Genomic DNA, 19,052 nt, shown 5'->3' on the forward strand with positions numbered 1-19,052 from the left:
ACTTAAATAATGAAATAAGCAAATATGAACTCTTTGCATACATGTAATTACAGGCCTATTTAATTAAGAATAAATGGATAAATACAAGTCCTAGATGCCAAAGGAAGGATTCATATTAACAGACATTAAGCCACTTAAGTTGTCTCCTTTTAAGTTCCTCCAGCCCAGCCCAAAAATATACTCTGCATTCAGCATGGAAAGGATGGAAGTACTATTTGCACTTGGGATAAAGGACACTATACCTACCTTGATACTAACTATACATTACAGTAAGTCTCACTTGTGTCTCAGTTTTTACTGTATTCCTGTTCATTTGCACCTGCCTGTTGCCTGAGTTCTTGCTACCTTAACCTGCTAAAGCCCCACCACCAGCAGCATATTGCACTTGTGCTGGAAACATGTCTCCTTGTGAAACCGTCTGGGTTAGTCCTTCACAAATAGACTTGCATGTATTGTTTTGTACTGTTTCCTTCTAGGATTTTCTTGCTACTTTCTGAACTACTTTGTGGGTTGCTAATTGTGTCATCTGCTATGGCCCCAACTCCTGGACCTAAGCAGCTCTGGGTTCAAATCATGTAATCTGCTAAACTGAAGTGTCAATTGACTGTATATAATATAGTACTGAGCTGTATTCCATTAACTGACACACAATGTTTTATGGGTGTGAACTTATTCTAATCTCAGCAACAAAGCAACATTCTTTGAGGGTAGAAAAGGGATGACCTTTTCATCCAGGTTTATCTTTCTATTGCAGGCTAACAAATGGAACCACCAATGAAGCAACAGTATGGAAAGATGAAAGGAATCAAAATAGCTCATATGGCTCAGTAGAGCTCAGAGTGAAGTTGGATTTTCAGTCCACCTATACAGTTGTCATCAATGCCACTAATGGACTGGGAATGGTTTCTTCCCAACCAATTCAATTCACATTAATTGACATAGGTAAATGTCAGGAATTTGCCTCAATTAAATTCATATTATTTGGCTGGCACTCCAAAGGCTTTATAGAGAGTATTTGTTTGGGTGCAATTTCCTTTCACCCACCAAAACGCCAATGAAACAAAAGAAGCCTGTGCCAAAATTCACTTGGTCAGTGGCAGAGGTGCCAACCTGAATAAAATATTGGGGGCGGGGCAGATAAGCCCCACCCACATAATCAATTACAAGACACAGCACAGACACACTATTTGAATGACAATGCCCATCAACTTTGGGGTGGGCTGGCCCCCTCAAATATTTTAGGGAGGGCACGAAAGGACCTTGCCCCCTAGGAGTTGGCTCCTACGGTCTGTGGTGTTTGTTTGCTTTCTTGTCTAAAAGGCAGGCTCCCACTCTATCGCAGTATATCAGAAATAGTGGGGTTGTGTGCAGCTTCTGTGGTATAGGACACAATTGTTCAGAAATGAAAGTAAATGCTGTATACAGAGAATGACGTGTTAAACTCGGGCTACGGTTGAGTAGTTAACTTGTGAGAATGGCAGTACTATTAATCAGCACTGACTCACACACGAAACACTGAATCGCCTTTTTATTTTTTTAAAAAAAGCCTTGATTGCAGAGTTCCCATATGAGTGAGTCATGTGAAGAGGGAGGACTTCATGTAGTGGCCATATTGCTTAGCATGTTTTTGAAAAAGCACATGGTGGCAAAGTCCTTTGCAGTGGAACCTGCCTGCTTCCATTAAAATCTGACGCCCATAAAGAGAAAAAGAGGCGCTGTTTATCTTTTAGATTTATTAGCCACCTGTACTCCTAATTGTCCCAAGTAGAGAGATAGAATAATAGGTTATCTAGAACAGTGATATACAGCAGTGGGAATAAAGAAGAGTTGAAGGTGAAAATGCAGAGGGGCTAATGCATGCCAGCACATATCGGCATTTTACCAGTCATTTGTATTTGACCAGGGCATCTATTCTTTATTTTTGTGAGGGTGTGGGGGGGAAGGAGCTGGACTCTGTCTTCTTCTTTAAGTGAACATGGTCAAGGCTCCCCATGTCATACAGCTGACCAGGCTGCTCCTACTGCAGCAACAGGAATGGACTCATAAAATAGCATACGTTGATGGACGCAATATGTTTTCACGAGCAGTTCCCAATCCAGCAGAGGGGTCTGCAGCTCATTCCTCAAAAAATAAGGATCACTAGTATAAGCTTTCTGTGTATGGCCACTGGCAATTTCAAGAGTACTAACTTCTGTGTTTTCATTTATTTCATTTCCTTCAAATGTATTTTTGGTCACCATAAATCAGTGAAGCCACGTGCACCTGTGAACCTCTCAGTGGCATTTGATGGTTTTGATGCAAGAAACTGCAGCATTTCGTGGCAAGATCAACAAGAGGCACAACACTTTAGATTAAGATACCAACCAATGAACAGCAACTCTTGGACTATGGTAATGTTTTCTAAATGTATTCTTGTATTACTAATGTGGCAAAATGGCTTCGTTGTTTACAAATTATTTACAGTAAGGTAAATTCCTCTTTCCATACTCAACCTAAGCAACCCATACTGAAGGAATTAAGAGCATGTTATACAGAATTAAGTTTTGGATATTTATCTCAGAATTACTAGACTTGGAATATCTCCCAGGACAACCTGCTCATAGATGATCCTGTGTATACATACTTGTTTGAATGCTGCAAGGATTAAAAAGCAGCAGCATAGAAAAATATGATTGATGTGTACACAAAACACACACTTCAAATTCTGCAGTCATCCTAGTTTCAGATCACAAACAGGCAACTTTGCATAGACTCACAACCCATTTACCAACTTAGCTCATACTTGTAAATGGATTTCTACTGATAGAAGCAAGGAACCTAGAAGTTCCTGAGCGCTAGGCTCCTCTGTACATTTCTTCACCATTTTATAGGCCTACAGATAATATGTAAATCTTGCACTCATAGAGTTCATCATAGTAAAAGCAGTACTGCATTTAGAGAAGGGCTTTGGGGTGATGTCCAGGGCCCCTGTCAGCAGAAGGAAGAGGAGGGCCCCTAAACGCAGAAGGGCTGTCCTAAAACACACTTAAGGAAATGAAGCGAAGTTCATTACCATATAAAGCAGGGGTGGCTAACCTTGTTTGGACTCCAACTCCCATCAGCCCAAGCTAGCACGACCAACAGCCGGGACGACGGAAGCTATGTGTCTGAAGTGCCACATTCTAACCACCCCAATGCAAATAGATGCCCCCACCAGGATCATAAGGTCTAAAATTACCTAAATGCAACACCACCAAGCATAAGGTAAAAAATCATGTGATTCTCCAGGTGACAATGAAAGAAATGACCTCACAACCTGCTGTTCCATTCAACTTTAATGGGTTAATGAGGTGCTAATGGCGCCAACACTGTTAATTACTCCTCAGTTACACACACCTCTGAAGAGACAGGATGAGAGCTTGTGGTAAAGGAGATCCACCATTCGTTCCATTCAGCAATTAGTAGTATATAGCATTGTGATCGTGTATTGACCTAGCAAAGTGTTTCCCAAACTTAGGGTCTCCAGCTGTTTTTGGACTACAACTCCCATCATCCCTAGCTAGCAGGACCAGTGGTCAGGGATGATGGGAATTGTAGTCCAAAGACAGCTAGAGACCCACGTCTGGGAAACAGTGGCCCAGCACTTGGTTTAGAAAACAGTTTTGATGCTCACTGTATTTTGATGTTCACTGTATTTTCCTTTTCATTCAAGCTTGAAAATATAAACAGCAGAAGATATTATCTACATGACCTGAAGCCAGATATAGCATATGAATTCCAGGTTTCCTGCAGGTTCCTGCCCAACACAGGATTATGGAGTGACTGGAGTATGTTGTTTCAAACAGAAGCAGGTGATACAATTTTGAAATGCCTAGCATTTATTTTTGTACCTATGTAGAAATCAGATAACACATTCATGCTTGCAGCCAAACTATCATCTCATAGGAATTCGGTGAGGAACAGAAATAATATTCATATGGCCTGGAGACCCAAGCAACAAAACAAGACATAAGAAAGAAATATTTTTCTCTGTTCAGTGAAACAGATACACAAGACTAGATCAGAAGAATCAAGGGTCTATAGTGAAAAGCTCTCATAGCAGTCATCACAAATCAGCAACAATACATGCAGAATACCCACTAACACAGCAAGAATGCGGAACCAATGTTGTGTGGCCTGCACAACAGAACTTCCCGCCTTGTCCTCTCCCTGCAGACTCCAATATCTGCCCTGGAGGGTCCTCCAAGCCTCTAGAGCAGATTTTGAGGGTATACGGGAGGCTGCAGGAGGGAAGTAAGAGAAGGTTCTACTGCAGGAGTAAGTCTGACGCATGAGCACGACAGCCTTTGGCCAGTCTGAAAGGTATTCAGATTCTAACATGCAAGACCTGCTTCATAATTATAAAAAACATTGTCCACTTTCCTTCAAACTGGACCATCGCACAGAACCATGCCACAAAGTCTTCATTTCCTCTGTGACTTAGAAAACTTTCAGCAACGATTTGTAGCTATGGCAATTTGTAGCTTATGGTCTTTGATGTCTTTGTGGGTTTCTGTCAAGCACAGAAAGACGTTACTATAAATTGTCACCCTTGCATCACTGACCACTAGTGACATAATCAGTTCCTGTCACTGACAGATGCAGCAAGAGGTGTGAACGTCTCCCTCTCACCCCTTTGTGGCAACTGACATTTTATCGTAGTACCTGCAAACCTTTTAAAAGGGCTTGGAATAAACGGAGGATAAGGGTATCAATAGCTACAAGCCATGATAGCTATTGCTGCCTCTGGAATCAGAGACAGCATGCATTTGTGTGACAATTCAACAGTGAGAGAGGGCTGTTGCCCTCATCTCAGTTTAGGGGCTTCCCAGAAAGATCTGGTTGGTTTCTGTGGTACACAATGCCATAAGTCAGCATGGAGAACTAGCCAAAAAATTGCTCTGGTTGTAGAGGAAGTAATAATACAGTTACCCAAGAAAACAGAGTAAAGATGGCTAAATAAGGGGAGGAAGCAACAACACATGATGATTATGCCATTCAGGCACATCACCTTTCCACTATTCCCCCTACCCCAACCCCGCTTGCTCCAACAGTGACCCAACCACCATGGCATCTTTTGGATGAAAATATTAGCTCCAATGTCATTTGGCAAGGTCATGGTTATGTGAAGTGCAGGGGGTGTTTTATAGTTGTTTGCCAGGCAACTACACCAACCTACCTCATTCTTCAGTGGGGACCTGCCACTATATAAAACAACTATTCCTTCCCATTTGTTTTATATGTGCTGTCCAATACTTTGCAAAAACCACACCCAAATCAACTAGGCAATGTGTTATAAAGCTCTTCTTTCTCCTTTCATCCAGTACCACTTCAGCCAATTGATGTCTGGTATTTAATGGAAGATGTGTCTTATGAAACGCAGAATATTACACTTTTTTGGAAGGTAAGAATATCTATGCACCTACACCGTTTTGAGGGTGTTGCTGCATGCGTATCTAAACCAAAAGCATAATAGTTCCTTACCCTAATTTAGGGGTGGGAAATCTGTGGCTGCCCAGGTTTTGTTGGGACTACAACTGCCAAGCTGGCTGGGGTTGATGGGAGTTGGGTAAGCGACCCCATTACTGCATTAGAAAAGCAACTCCTCTTCAAAGAGCAAAAGTACATAGCAGAGTTCCCAATTTCTCTGGATCAACTGACATTCCATAGAATAGTGAGCTGCCAAAGGGTGGTGTAATAGTTGGCCTGTTAAAACTTGGCTGGAGAGACCTTGGATTGCATCCCTGATCAGCCATATGGCATGACTGCAATCCTATGAATAGCTTGCCCCATTGAATTCAGTGGTGCTTTTGGTGGCCTAGGTGTAACTTGTAAAACACATCAGGTTGAATTCAAGGAAGTTGTAGCCAGAAGAGACCCATTAAAATTGATGGGCCTAAATTAGTCATTTCCATTAATTTCAACAGGTCCACTTTGAGTTTGACTAACATGGCATACAACCCCCCAAAAAAACCCTTTTCCTAGTGGAAATGCAACCTCTGGCTTTTCATTGCAAATGCACAGAAGAAAGAAGTACATAGAAGTACAAAATGCAGAGAAGTACAAAGAAGTGCTACCATTTAAACCACTAAGATGTAGTATGAGAATGAGGAAAATAATCAAGGGCTCGGGACTGATTTCCTTTGATGAGGATCCAACTCTAGGTGCCTCCAGATGAGGCGTGTTTAAATACTTAGCATTCATCCTTACTTACTGGCACAAAGTTTACATGTTGGTTAGACTAGGTCTGATCTCCATGAAACACTCATTCTGATTTCTTTAGAAAGTGTTACACATCATCTTGTTGATAATTCATTCATCCCACATTTTCAATGCATTTCCCGGTCACTTTTCAAACTGCAAGAAGTCTTTGTGGTTTTGCACTAGGGTAACAGAGCTTCATGTTCCACTATACCATTGCCTTCCCCTCATTCCCCTCTGCTACTCAATTCTTAGTACAGCTTTGCTCAAACAAGCAGTTTCTTACCTGTTTTTGTTATTCACACTGAAAGCAGATTCTCATTCATACTGGCTGCTTCTTAGAAGAGAGGAAAGCCATGCTGCAGTTTCACCTGTGCTTTCTTCAGCTTGTGGTATTCTTGGTTCCACCCATTTGTCACCTTTGCCTCTGTTTGAGAGTTAGGAATCCTTAATGAGGCACACCCTACAATTCTACAATGAAATGCACTAGTAAACTATGATGTCTTTCCCTCACATTCCCTCTGAGAAGTTCAATAATGGCAATGTTTTGCTTCATAATACTAGCATCAAAACACACACACACACACACACACACACACACACACACGGCTTCCCCAAATAATCATGGAATTCTAAGTAGTTTAACAATCAAACCCTCTTCCCGTGGAACTCTGGGAACTGTCGCTCTCTGAGGGGAGTTGGGGTCTCCTAACATCTCTCAGTACCCTTCACAAACACCAGCTCCTTGGGTTCTTTAAGGGAAGCCATGATGGTTTAAAGTGGCCTGAAACTGCTTTAAATGTGAAGGGACATGGAGCCTCAATAGAAGGGGAATTAATAAGGAGAGTTTGTATTTCATGTGCCCAGGTCTGCTCTTAAATGAAAGTAGCCTGTGCCAAGCTAGTGAAGTATGCTCTTGACTAATGTTTTTTTGTCAAGAGCACTTTGAGAAGGTTTTTTTTTGGGGGGGGGATATACTTGCTACAGTTGGACCAGCCATGGGCCCACTTCACCTTCCATGCAATGCATTGTGGGAGGTTAAGCTTCTTACACACACACACTCAGCCACTTCCCTCAAGCCAGCTTCTCATCAAATTGTAGTACAGTAATATAAACAATGAAGGGAGTCTGAGGGAAGAAGAGATGTTTTCTTTTGCCGCGGCAGCCAAATTCATTCTCTCTCAGCTCCAATTCCCCATCTGTCAAATTGGAACAACACCAGAGGACTTTTGTGAAGGCAGTCTGAAAGAAACCTGCATCTTAAAATGCTGCACCGATACTGAGGGACAGCAGCTTGCTTCAATATGGGAAGCCAAGTACCACATCCGCACTCACCCCAAAATACTAACAAGGATTATTTGAACAAGCCTCCTTCTCTCAGCCTGGCTTCCCTTGGAAGTTTCTTAGACTGACACTTGTGTGTTAGAAAATGCTGTAGAAATTCCTTTTAAAATATAACAAATGGTAACCTCTCAGGAGCTTGTCATTTCTGCCCCACCTTTTCTTAAGGCGGCTTACATGACTCCCCTCTGCTCCCATTTTATCCTCACAATCGCCCTGCAAGGAAGGCCAGTTATGCTTGGAAGGGGTATATGTGGCTGGCCCAAGTTCATCCAGAGAGCTTCATGGTTGGGGGGGGGCGGGGGCGGGGAGGAGAGGGAATTTGAACCTGAGTCTCTAATGGCCAACTGAATGAACGCTGGCTTCAAACTGCTGCTAAAACTTGTTTCGTGTGTGGGCGTTGGTGAAACATGCAAAGAAAAACATATGCTATTTTATTTTATTTTTTAATAGATGAGTGCATTAGAAGTGAGAAGGAAACATGCAAAGAAAAACATACGCTATTTTATTTTATTTTATAATAGATGAGTGTATTAGAAGTGAGAAGGAAAAGTCTTGAGTATAGAGTGACGTTTTCAGCCCTAAACCAGATGCGTCAAAGAGACACGGGAACAAATTCTACAGTGCAGACCACATTCTCACAAATCATTCCTAAGACAGACTATAGCATTACAATTTGTTCTCACAACTCACGGGGAATATCCCAACCCATTTATATCACTACTAAACTAGGAATTACAGGTAAGACCCTTTCCTCCGATTCATCTGATTTCAATATGATTCTGTCTATTACAAAGCTGCACTGCGATGTTTTATACATGGCAAACCATCATTTTAAGTTTATTAGATTTTTTTACTCCAGTTGTAAGTAATAGGTCAGCATTGTCCTGAGGAGGGAGGAACACACACAGCTTTGTTTAGATTTGTGTTTAGTATTTGATCACAGGTACCCCTCCCATAATTTCCTAGTGGAAAGAGAAAACCCTTAACTGGTAAGGACCGTGGCATTAACTATGGTAACTATTATGTTCTCGTATAGTGCCTAGCAATTCTAGGTGCTTTATAAATAATGTATTATTGTTGTTACTGTATTTGTTATCAATGCTACACAAATGACTTAGAATTACACTTGGGTCCAGGCTAAGAAAGTTCTGATTTAGTCCCACTTGAAATCGATGGGACAAGTTAGCCATGATCAACAGAACTAAAACAAGATTTATTATAGTCTAGACTTAATCCATATTGCTTAGTTCCAGTTCTTATTCCATCTGAAGTTACTTTTACTCTTGGATAATTTTGATTTCTGATGTTGTACTCCTGCGTTCAGCTAAGGATTTAATATTTTTTCCTGGTGTTTCTCTCTCTCCCTCCCCCCCCAAAAAAAAACCTTTTCAAAAGATCTGCCACCCCCAAACCATCTTTCTGCTGTATCACTGGGGAACGGAAGAATCTCTGTTGCATGGGAAGCCCCTATTGCACCATTCCCTTTTATCAATGGATATGTTCTACAATGGGCAGAGCTCCATCACAGCAGTGACTTGAGAACTCCCATAACCTGGCTCAAAATCCCCGTCTCCAATCTCACAGCAACAACAGGTAAATTGCACAGGAGGAGTAGTGGGCATCCCTGTGGGCTTTATTAGGGGGAAGGCTAGCTCTGTGCACTTGGCAAAGGATGGTCAATTTCAGCTTTTTGGATAGCACTTCACCCCCCCACACACACATTAGGCTGCAGCTTTGCACTGCACAATAGTTCATTCTGCCTTCCAGTTTTTCCAGATGGCAAGAGATTATCTCTTTTGAGCTGCAGCTCTCATCATAGTCACTGGAGGCAAAAGAGGAATTTGTGTCCTGTCAGTCTCAATGAGCTGAGCTCATCTAATAAAAGCAAGCTGCTCAACACCTTATTACTACCAAACTCAATGTTAGCTTTCAGTTCCCTCCATGTCCTTATTATTATTATTGCACATTCAGGATGATTTGTGCTAATGATGCTCTCAGGGTGGGCATACATGATCCCACATTCAATACTGTTTGCAACTGGAAACGTTTTGGGGTTTGGAAAAGCTTCCTTTCCAGTCAGTGCATAGCCCATTGCTTCCACCTGAAATCCCATAACTTTTTATATCACAAAATTTGTGGTTTATTTTTCTTTCACTTTTGAAGTTCTGTAGCCCCTCCAGACAGCAATAATGTGACAGCACTGGGGAAGCCTCACAGGACTGGCAAAGCAGAATAAATCCACCACTAAAGCATTATTATTATTATTTTCCTTTGTTCCCTGTTTATTCGGGTCATTCCATTTGACTCACAGGAATAACAGCTTTGTAAATGCAGTGCTCTAAAAACCATGTTTTACACCTATGTCCAACCTATGACTAAATATCAGGTGTTGTCCAGCCCATGCTTTCTCAAACTAGGCTTGGACTCAGTCTCACAATAAACAGATTTGCATCAAATACCATTATTGTCCTTTCTAGAGAACCTAAAGCCTAACACCTGTTATCAAATCAGTGTGTTTGCCCTCTACCAGAACAGAGCAGGAAGAGCCGCTTCCACAACAGAAGATGTATCAGCAAAAGGTAAGGGCAAAGGCACTCCAGACCTAAACATACCTTTGAGACCCAACATAGTCAATTCAGATTTCTCAAGATGATTTCATGTTTTGCAGTCCCATCAACAGGACCTCAAATTAACACAACAGTAAAAGAAAGAAGCATTTTGGTCTCCTGGCAGGAAATTCTGGATGATCGAGTGGGCTGCATCATTCACTTAAAGTTATACTTGCAAAAGCAATTTGTCATGGTGCCCCCTAAAGTCTACGGTAGGTATCTTTTAAAAATTAGGGCTTGGATCCCTCTACTGGAGGTGGCAAATCTGTGGCCAAACGGATGCTGTTGAAACTTCCAACTCCCATTGGCTCCAGCCATCATGGTGAAAGGTGATAGGTGTGGGGGCTTGTAACATCTGGAGCTGTCCCTCTATGGAAAAAAATGGGAGCAAAGTTTCTCAACAGAGGGGAGGGGTGCTCCCGTCCCACAACATGACAACAGATGCACAAATCACTTCGATACATTGTTGTCATTCTTTTGTTTTAGCTTAGATTTTGTTAATTAATGCTGGGCATTTTACTGTGAAATCACTGTCAAAGCAAATTTTGGATGAAAAGATATTGGGAGACATCCAGTGATGGTGCTTGCTTGCGTAAGGGAACTTCGTTTCTTTTCCCTTGATGCACCCTCAAAATACGCTCTGGAGAAGATCCCAATCCTCTGGAGCAGATTTCAGGGATGTGCAAGGAGGAGCTGCAGAGGGGACGGGAGGAAGGACAATCTCTGCTGCACAAGCGGGAGCCACACTGGGTTTCATTTCAGAAACAAATTAACTTCTGAGACCCTAGGCAGAAATGGTTGGCAGCAGATGGAGAAGCTCAGAAGTGCTTGTTGAAGTTGTAGACTACTGCAAATGCTTGGTGAAAGATGGGTGTGGATGGGAGAAAGTACTTGTGACTTGATACTAGCGATACTAGCTGATACTCATATTTCCCCCATTCTCTTCCTTTTCAACCCTCTCCCCGCTCCCAACAGATATACCTAGCACAGCCCCACAGCCGTTCTCTGTAAGAAGTGTAGAGCCTGGTGCTGCATATGTTTTATGGATGACAGCTTCCACAAAAGCTGGAGAGAGCCCTGAAGGAAACAAACAAGAGGTTTACATAAAAGGTCATTATTGGGGGGGGGGATTAAAGGTTTTGGCTCCATAGTAGTACACTGAAGGCACTTACAACTTTGCACACCACAGGATGAGCTACTGGCATTGAAGATAGGTTTGGGGAAGAGTTTGGTCACCGGTGTGGGTGGATGTATCAGCTTGGCTCAGATGTAGTTCTACCTATCAAGCATTGTTAGGAATGCAAAAGCTGGCCTATACTGAATCAAGCCATTTGTCTAGCTCAATATTGTCTGTAATGACAATGGCTCTCCAGGGTTTCAGGCAAGGGTCTCTCCCAGCCTTATCTGAAGACTGAATCATCTGCATGCAAATAATTTGTTCTGCCACAAAGTTGTGCCATTTCCTCAACAAAGTGAACAGCATCATACATCTGAAATAATACTAGTTCTGCATAAGAATTGCTTAAGGCATCAGAGGAGCGCATCTCTGATTTTTAGCAATAGGTTGGAAAATGTTTTAAAGCTCTCTTCCCATTAGAAGTTGGCATAATTGTGATAAATAAGTCTTTCTAAAGTAACAGATATCTTGCACTTACAGATGCACCCAGCTGGGGTTCTGCTCTAACAATCTGCATTATTGTGGGTCTTTCCATCTGTCTCTGCTTTGTGCCATCCATTAGGCAAATGTAAGTGAATGCTTTCTTTCTAAACATTTAACAGCATGCAAATGGTATACTGAAGAACAGTAATGATTTTAAAAAATGCATACAGAAAAAGGTGTTCAGGTTACACAGTCAGGCCCTACGCTCATTAAACCCAAACTCCAAATCTCCTGTTGGCTTCTCAATAGGTTTTAAACTGAAGACTCCAAAGAGAATAAAAAATGTTGTGACTTTCATAAGCTATCAATAAATCTGATTTTGACAATTTCAGTACTTCAGTGTATCTCTGAGGAATACTCTGGAAATCTATGCTACAGGAGAGTGTTAATGAGCCAATAGTGGCTCATAGGCAGCTTATGTCAGGAGATTTAAAAGAGGATACACAGCTTCATGATGTGACCCTCCCCCAGCCAAGAGTACTAGGAGGTAGAAGGTCCAACCAAAGTGGCTCCATGGATACAGCAGTTTCTTGGAATAGGAAGAAACAGCACAGAGAATGGCTTGAGTGTGAAGGAAAGTAAAAGGAGAAATAAAAGTGAGCGGCCACAATGTGGTTGAGGAAGCAGAATTAATGGCAGGGGTGGTGTATGTTGCATTTATAGATAAGGGACATTTTGGTGGGAGTTTCTTAGGTTTAGGAGCATCAGTAGTCCCTAAGATAAAGGACCATAAAGGTAAAGGTAAAGGGACCCCTGACCATTAGGTCCAGTTGTGGGCGACTCTGGGGTTGCGGCACTCATCTTGCTTTATTGACCAAGGGAGCCGGCATACAACCTCCGGGTCATGTGGCCAGCATGACTAAGCCGCTTCTGGTGAACCAGAGCAGCGCACGGAAACGCCGTTTACCTTCCTGCCAGAGCAGTACCTATTTATCTACTTGCACTTTGACGTGCTTTCAAACTGCTAGGTTGGCAGGAGCTGGGACCGAGCAATGGGCGCTCACCCCATCGTGGGGATTCGAACTGCCGACCTTCTGATCGACAAGTCCTAAGCTCTGTGGTTTAACCCATAGCACCACCCGCGTCCCATAAGATAAAGGACCATAGCTGAATGCTAACCATAATTACCACAACTTTTAACTTAAATGTGATTATCATAAAACAGAGACATAGAGGCCGAGCCATTTAACTTCATTTGGCCCTGCAGAGACCCCATCAACATAAGGAAAACAGCATCATGTATAAAATCCTAGCATATTGTGCTAGAAACATGTCTCCTTGCATATCTGGATTGGTATTTCACAAATAGATTGGCAAGTACTATATTGTTTTGTACTGGTTCTTTCTAGGCTTTCCTCACTGCTTTCTGTTCTGCTTTGTGGGTGGCAAGGGAAAGCTGTTCCAGATCCAGCCAACTCTTCATGTGCTAAAGAGTTTGCATCTGTAGAGGTAAGTTTGCCTGTCACTGGTGTCACCTCTTTGCTGATGAGCTAGTTTCTGCAAAGAGTCAAATAGCTGCCTTAAATAGCTGGCCAGCAGAGAAACAACTGCAGAAGATGCAAATAATTTTGCTACTCCCAGTTGCCAGGAGGGAAAAAGGAAGGAAATTTACCAGGAACATTTTGTTCCTGGTAACTTTCTCTCACATAAATTTCATAGCCTGCTACATGCTGTAGCAAGTCTCCTGCCACTGTGCAGAATCACTGGCTTTTATGGAAAAGCAGTTTGCTTTAAGGGAAAGGTAGAAAATACTTGTGCATTAACTGAAATTTCTCCCCGATCTCCTCAAAAAGGGTGAACACAGCTTCTATTCTACACAGTTCCTAAAGAACCAGAAGAGCATTGAAGAGCCTGAAACTCTACAAATAGAGGAGGTCCTCATGAAGAGGCAACAGATGCCATCTGTGGATGTGTCCCTGTTCAAACCCACAGGAGGAGGAGGAGGGAGCCACAACTGGCCAACTGCTGTCAGCTTCCAGGAAGAGGATCCAATTGTGAAAAAATTGGACTATGACCCTTTGATCACCAGCAGGACAGATGATGCCAGCCAGCACCAGCTGCTGCCTTTGTACAGAAAGGTTGGACCCGAAGAACGAAGTCAAGGCCAGGAATTTTCAGTGTACCTTGCCAGTCCACATGGCAATGTAACAGTGGACTACTTACCGACTATTTCAACTGCCATTATGGACACTGGGGAAGACAACGGCGAATCTGAACTAAACCCATTATTTATTTTCCAAAGAACCTCTTTTCTACCACAGACATTCCCCTTTGGTGGAAAGCTTACTCTAGACGCTATACAAATGGACTGTGATTCTTTCGGAGAGTAAGGCCACATTCGTGTAACATCTTATCCAGGAATGCTTTAAACTTAATGGGAGTAGGCATGATAGGATATAGCACAACAGGCCTTCCTTAATCCCCTCACCACCTTCATGTGAAACCTAGAATGAGGAAGTTCATGAGGACAAAGTCCCTTATTTAGGTTCCAGCATAAATATGAGGTAGGGACCTTTATTTAGGTTCCAGCATAAATATGAGGCAGTAATTGCTGCACTAGCTCAGTCACACAAGTTAAAAAGTTGCCACATCTAGAATACAGTGAGAATGTACAGTGGTACCTCAGGTTAAGTACTTAATTCGTTCTGGAGGTCCGTACTTAACCTGAAACTGTTCTTAACCTGAAGCACCACTTTAGCTAATGGGGCCTCCTGCTGCTGCCGCGCCGCTGGAGCATGATTTCTGTTCTCATCCTAAAGCAAAGTTCTTAACATGAAGCACTATTTCTGGGTTAGCGGAGTCTGTAACCTGAAGTGTATGTAACCCGAGGTACCACTGTATATCAAAAGTGGTTTCAGAGAACTGTGGGTTGTAGCCAAGTTAGCCCATTTAGGCAAGGAATTCTGCCTATGCAGCCAGACTTCTCCCCATGTGTCCCCATCTGCTCCCAAGGGTTGAGGGAACCCCTAGAACAGATGTGGGGACATGTGGAGAGGAAATCCTGTTGTGCAGGTCAAAGTCCTTGTTCTAACAGGGTCTTTTCATTGGATACAATCCTGAATGTGTATGAAGCTCCCAATTAAAAAACCAAACAGGTTGCAATGCAGAGGAGTGTGAGGAAGATGTTTGATCCCAGTGGGACTTTCTGGCTGTTGGCTCTTCTCAAGTAGAAGCCCCCTGCCTCCTACTCCATTGCACAGCAAGCATCCATTGTCCACAGTCCATGAACAATGTGGATGTGATGCATTGCCCTTGCCTCTCAAGCCTAGAGGCAATTATTTTGAGACTGGAAAACCTGAAGTCCAGCACAGGCATTGAGGTCCAGCATCTTACCGACATGGTTCATTGTCTGAGGATGTATCTAAATCAACATCATGATATTGTGTAATGATTTCCCTACACAGTCTAGACTATTGGGTTTAGAGGCAGGAAAAGTAAGGCCCCAATTCTTAAAAGGGTTGTGGTAAAAACACACTACCAGGATAGGATACTAAAGTGACAAAAGATACAATTATTAACAGATATCCACTGAATATCCTCAGAAAAGCATCACTTTATAGCCAGCTATTATGGTAGTAGCATAATACCATCATAATAGTTGCCTCTCATCTTCTACAGGTTATTAAGACTGCCATCATCTCTTCCTCATCTCACACATGGCAAGGTAGCTCTAGACACTAAAGTGTAGTGATTATTTGCAGTTTCCATTGTAGCAATGATAAAAATCTACCCAAAACAATGTTTTCTGTGTAATAAACCCTTTCTCCCCCCAACAGTAGCAGCACTAACAAAGAAACAGGGAGAATGAATCAGCACTGCCAGAAATAAATGAATGAACCAATGCAGATTCAGAGTTCATTGCATTAATTAAAAAGAGCTAAAAACATGGTTTAATTTTCAAATCCTATGCATGCATTTTCAAGTGATTCTCCATACATTTTCAATGTAGGAAACCTGAAACAGAACCCCATACTTTCCAATAGACACCAGCATTGCCTAGCTTATAAGATCTTTCACAGTAAAATGTGTTTACTAAAACAATCTTACCTTTACAGCATGCTCTCTCTCAATTTTCCGCCTTCTTTAACATTTGCTATTCCTAATTTGCAGTTTCTAAATGCTTGTATGAAATGCCATATGGCGAAGATCTCAATGGAACTCAGTCTCTGTGACAGTGGAGCAGAAACCTTCATTTTTCTTGCAGACATGAAATGAGTTCTGCAGCTATTTAATCATAGGCACCTGGCAACTTTTGCACAACTTCAGCTGACTCCTGTTGACAGAGTATCACTGCTACTAATTCCTTGGAAGAAAATTCCAATTATTGGGTGTCCTCAGGTAAGGCAGGTGAGGCTCTTATAGTAGTAATGAGTAGACCTGTTATGGCTGCAAAATTCTGAGATTTCTACTTTGCCTTGTTATAAAAATTGTCATTTTGACAAAGCAGCCATTCCAGGTCGCCTGCAATGCCTAAACAATACCTTTTATTAAAAGAACAAGAACAAGGTTTGGCTTAAAGCTCCAGACCTGAAAACTTGTTCCACCAGAGGTCAGTTTATTGTGATATTGATGCCTACTCCCAAGACATACCTTGGTCATTGTGTTTCTCTAGAGCAGGGCTAGCCAACTCTCCAGAGGTTTCAGATGAAAACTTGTCATCCCTGACCCATTGGCCACACTGCTTTGGGTTGATGGGAGTTTTAAACCACATTACTTAAGGATAATAGTTCTGTCACCAGTTAGCTTGCCTCTTGTTCTTTCTAGGGTAGGAGATTAAAGCCAAACTATGGTTTTCTTTGAGTCTTTAAATCTCTTGAAGTGAGCTCATGGGTTGCTCTCCAAGAATAACTGATCGTTAAGAGCAGGTCCTTAAAACAGAGCTTACCAAGTTGAAGGATTTACACTTTTTGTTACACTTGGTTCCATTATCACTCCCTCTATTTCCAATTCACATCTTTCCCAGTTGTCCAGATGTATCAAAAACTGCATAAACACACACACACACACACACACACACACAGAGAGAGAGAGAGAGAGAGAGACCCCCAGAGGTTTGCAGGAATAGGGGGGAAATAACTAGAAAAATCCTAAGAGGGGGAACCCCAGAAGCAGCCCAATGAGGACTTAAGAGGGCATGGAGTCGTTTGTGTGTGAAAACAGGTTGGAGGGGGAAAGGCATGCAGTGACTGGAAAATGAAAGCTGAGGGAGAGACTTATCACAATGTAGACAGAATCAGCTCATTGTCTGGATAGTCCTGCTTAACAATGAGTAGCTATTTTTAAATGTTCGCAAGGACAAAGTGAGAGCTATTCACATAAATCGGTGGAGAAATTGAACATTTTAAGGTAGCTGGGATTGGATGTGTGTGCTAACCTCACCCAAAAGCACCGGTGTGTGTGTGTGTGTGTGTTCAAAGCTGCCTAGTGAGAACAGTGCATGCTCGTGGGGAAAGGGAACTATGGACTATAGAATGGAGTGACTGGAACTTTGAACAGCAGCATCTCATGTTGCAATGTCTTGTTAGAGGCTCCATGGGTCTCTGCTAGTGCAAGATGACTAGGTTAAAATGTTAGTAAGATGACAAGCTGCTACACTGGGGGGCCTTCCAGCACAACAGAAGTGGTATTGGAGGAACCTGCAGAAGGAGGAATCTGCAAAAATCACACATCGCTCCAGTGGGGAGTTACAACTAGAGTGGAGCCCTTCCGTTCATGGAACTGGGCAGACTGGATCAAACATTCTGGATTTTGTACCACACAATTCCAAGACAGCAAAGATATATTGCAACAGACACAAACATTTACATCAACAATGTCTTAACCCCTCCATACTTTGCAGTTAACAGTTGCATCAGAAGTACCATAACAGTAGAAGACTGTTCTTTCTATGGCACTTAAGATGAATTACAACTCTGCCTTTACATGCGCACCTTGTTCATTTAGATACACTTCTTAGGTAGCCTTGTGAGCTCTTCTCCAGCACCATACTGCAGTACTTCTGAGCATTGCACACAGAGAACCTTGCTGCTATTGATTTACGCAAAGCGTAAATGCACCTAAAATGCAATTGTGTTATCCCAGAGTGATGGGTCTCACCACTTTCCCGAATAAATTTGTATTGAGCCAAGGTTGTATAGACCAAATCTAACAACTGCCATTTCCCAGGTGTTGGGAGCATTCCACCATGCTGAGTGCCACACTTGACAAAAGCTTGTGTCTGAAAGCAGCTTAGATTTGCAATGTTCTAACGCAGATATAATGTAAGAGGCACCAAATGCCTATTTTTGACATGCAGCATCAATCTCACCCGTATAATGGGAACGGTAGCTTTCTTTGTGGTCAATATCCCCTTACAGAAGGGTTTTGGAGCTGTTACTGACTTGTATGATGATTTATACACTTTTGAAAAAGGAAAAGCCTGAAGATTCACATTCCAGTGGAAGCTTTCTGTTGATAATACCATGTAAATAATTCACTCTCTGGCTGGGCACCTACTGTTAAGAGCACCATGGATCAACCCCTTTTCATTACCCCTTGTGTCTCACTAAATCTAGCTCAGATTATACCTCTTTTTCAGAGGAAGCAATCCCCGCTTCTTTAGAAGTTCAAAGATGGTTCTGTCGAGGGAGACTACCAACTCCATCTGGTACTCCATCTGAGATCCTACCTGCCTACAGCACTGTCTTGCCAGAGTGGTGCATGCTTTGGTTATTTCCCACTTGGACTACTGCAATACGCTCAGCATGGGGCCACCTTTGAAATGATTTGGAAACTACAATTAATCCTGAATGTGGCTGCCAGGCTGGTGACTGGGAGAAGCCACCAGGACTGTATAACACTGGTCCTTGTTGTTTTTAAAAAACTCCCAATTCTCTCAACTTTGTACAAGATTACCTCAAGTAGCATGAAACATGAGAGGAAAGAAGAGCTAGAACATATACTTTCAGACAGTGCTTTTCCAAAGAACTGGCTACATATTATGAGGATTCCAACAAGAGCTGTATTTCAGCTTTCTTCATCACTTTTATACCCACAAAGTCCAATATGCTATGATCGTATCCATTCTTGAAGAGATCATCTCTACAGCCCCTAAAGTATTCAGAAAAGACGTTTTATATACAGAAACCCAAACAACCCACTGCATGTGTGCTTAAAAAGAAAGCCAGTGTGAAGAAATAAATGAATTAAAATGGTAACTAGACTCTTTTTTGATGCCTACA

General features: G+C 42.2%; 1 protein-coding gene across 3 annotated transcripts in view; it reads left to right on the top strand.

Annotated features, from left to right (window-relative positions):
* IL12RB2 (interleukin 12 receptor subunit beta 2) overlaps positions 1–18,679 on the top strand; it is a 31,067-nt gene extending 12,388 nt beyond the window's left edge. For all 3 annotated transcript variants that reach the window (XM_083742988.1, XM_083742987.1, XM_083742989.1), the window contains 13 exons: positions 155–269; positions 755–942; positions 2,248–2,390; positions 3,692–3,830; positions 5,343–5,422; positions 8,085–8,301; positions 8,959–9,156; positions 10,041–10,142; positions 10,232–10,384; positions 11,148–11,282; positions 11,830–11,917; positions 13,182–13,281; positions 13,626–18,679. In XM_083742988.1, the coding sequence (XP_083599114.1) occupies positions 155–269; positions 755–942; positions 2,248–2,390; positions 3,692–3,830; positions 5,343–5,422; positions 8,085–8,301; positions 8,959–9,156; positions 10,041–10,142; positions 10,232–10,384; positions 11,148–11,282; positions 11,830–11,917; positions 13,182–13,281; positions 13,626–14,162 (2,195 nt within the window). In that variant the 3' untranslated portion in view covers positions 14,163–18,679. The remainder of the gene's footprint in view (positions 1–154; positions 270–754; positions 943–2,247; positions 2,391–3,691; positions 3,831–5,342; positions 5,423–8,084; positions 8,302–8,958; positions 9,157–10,040; positions 10,143–10,231; positions 10,385–11,147; positions 11,283–11,829; positions 11,918–13,181; positions 13,282–13,625) is intronic.
* Positions 18,680–19,052: the final 373 nt, after the last annotated feature.

The sequence above is a fragment of the Podarcis gaigeae genome (assembly GCF_964106915.1).
Source record: "Podarcis gaigeae genome assembly, chromosome: 6".
NCBI lineage: Eukaryota > Metazoa > Chordata > Lepidosauria > Squamata > Lacertidae > Podarcis > Podarcis gaigeae.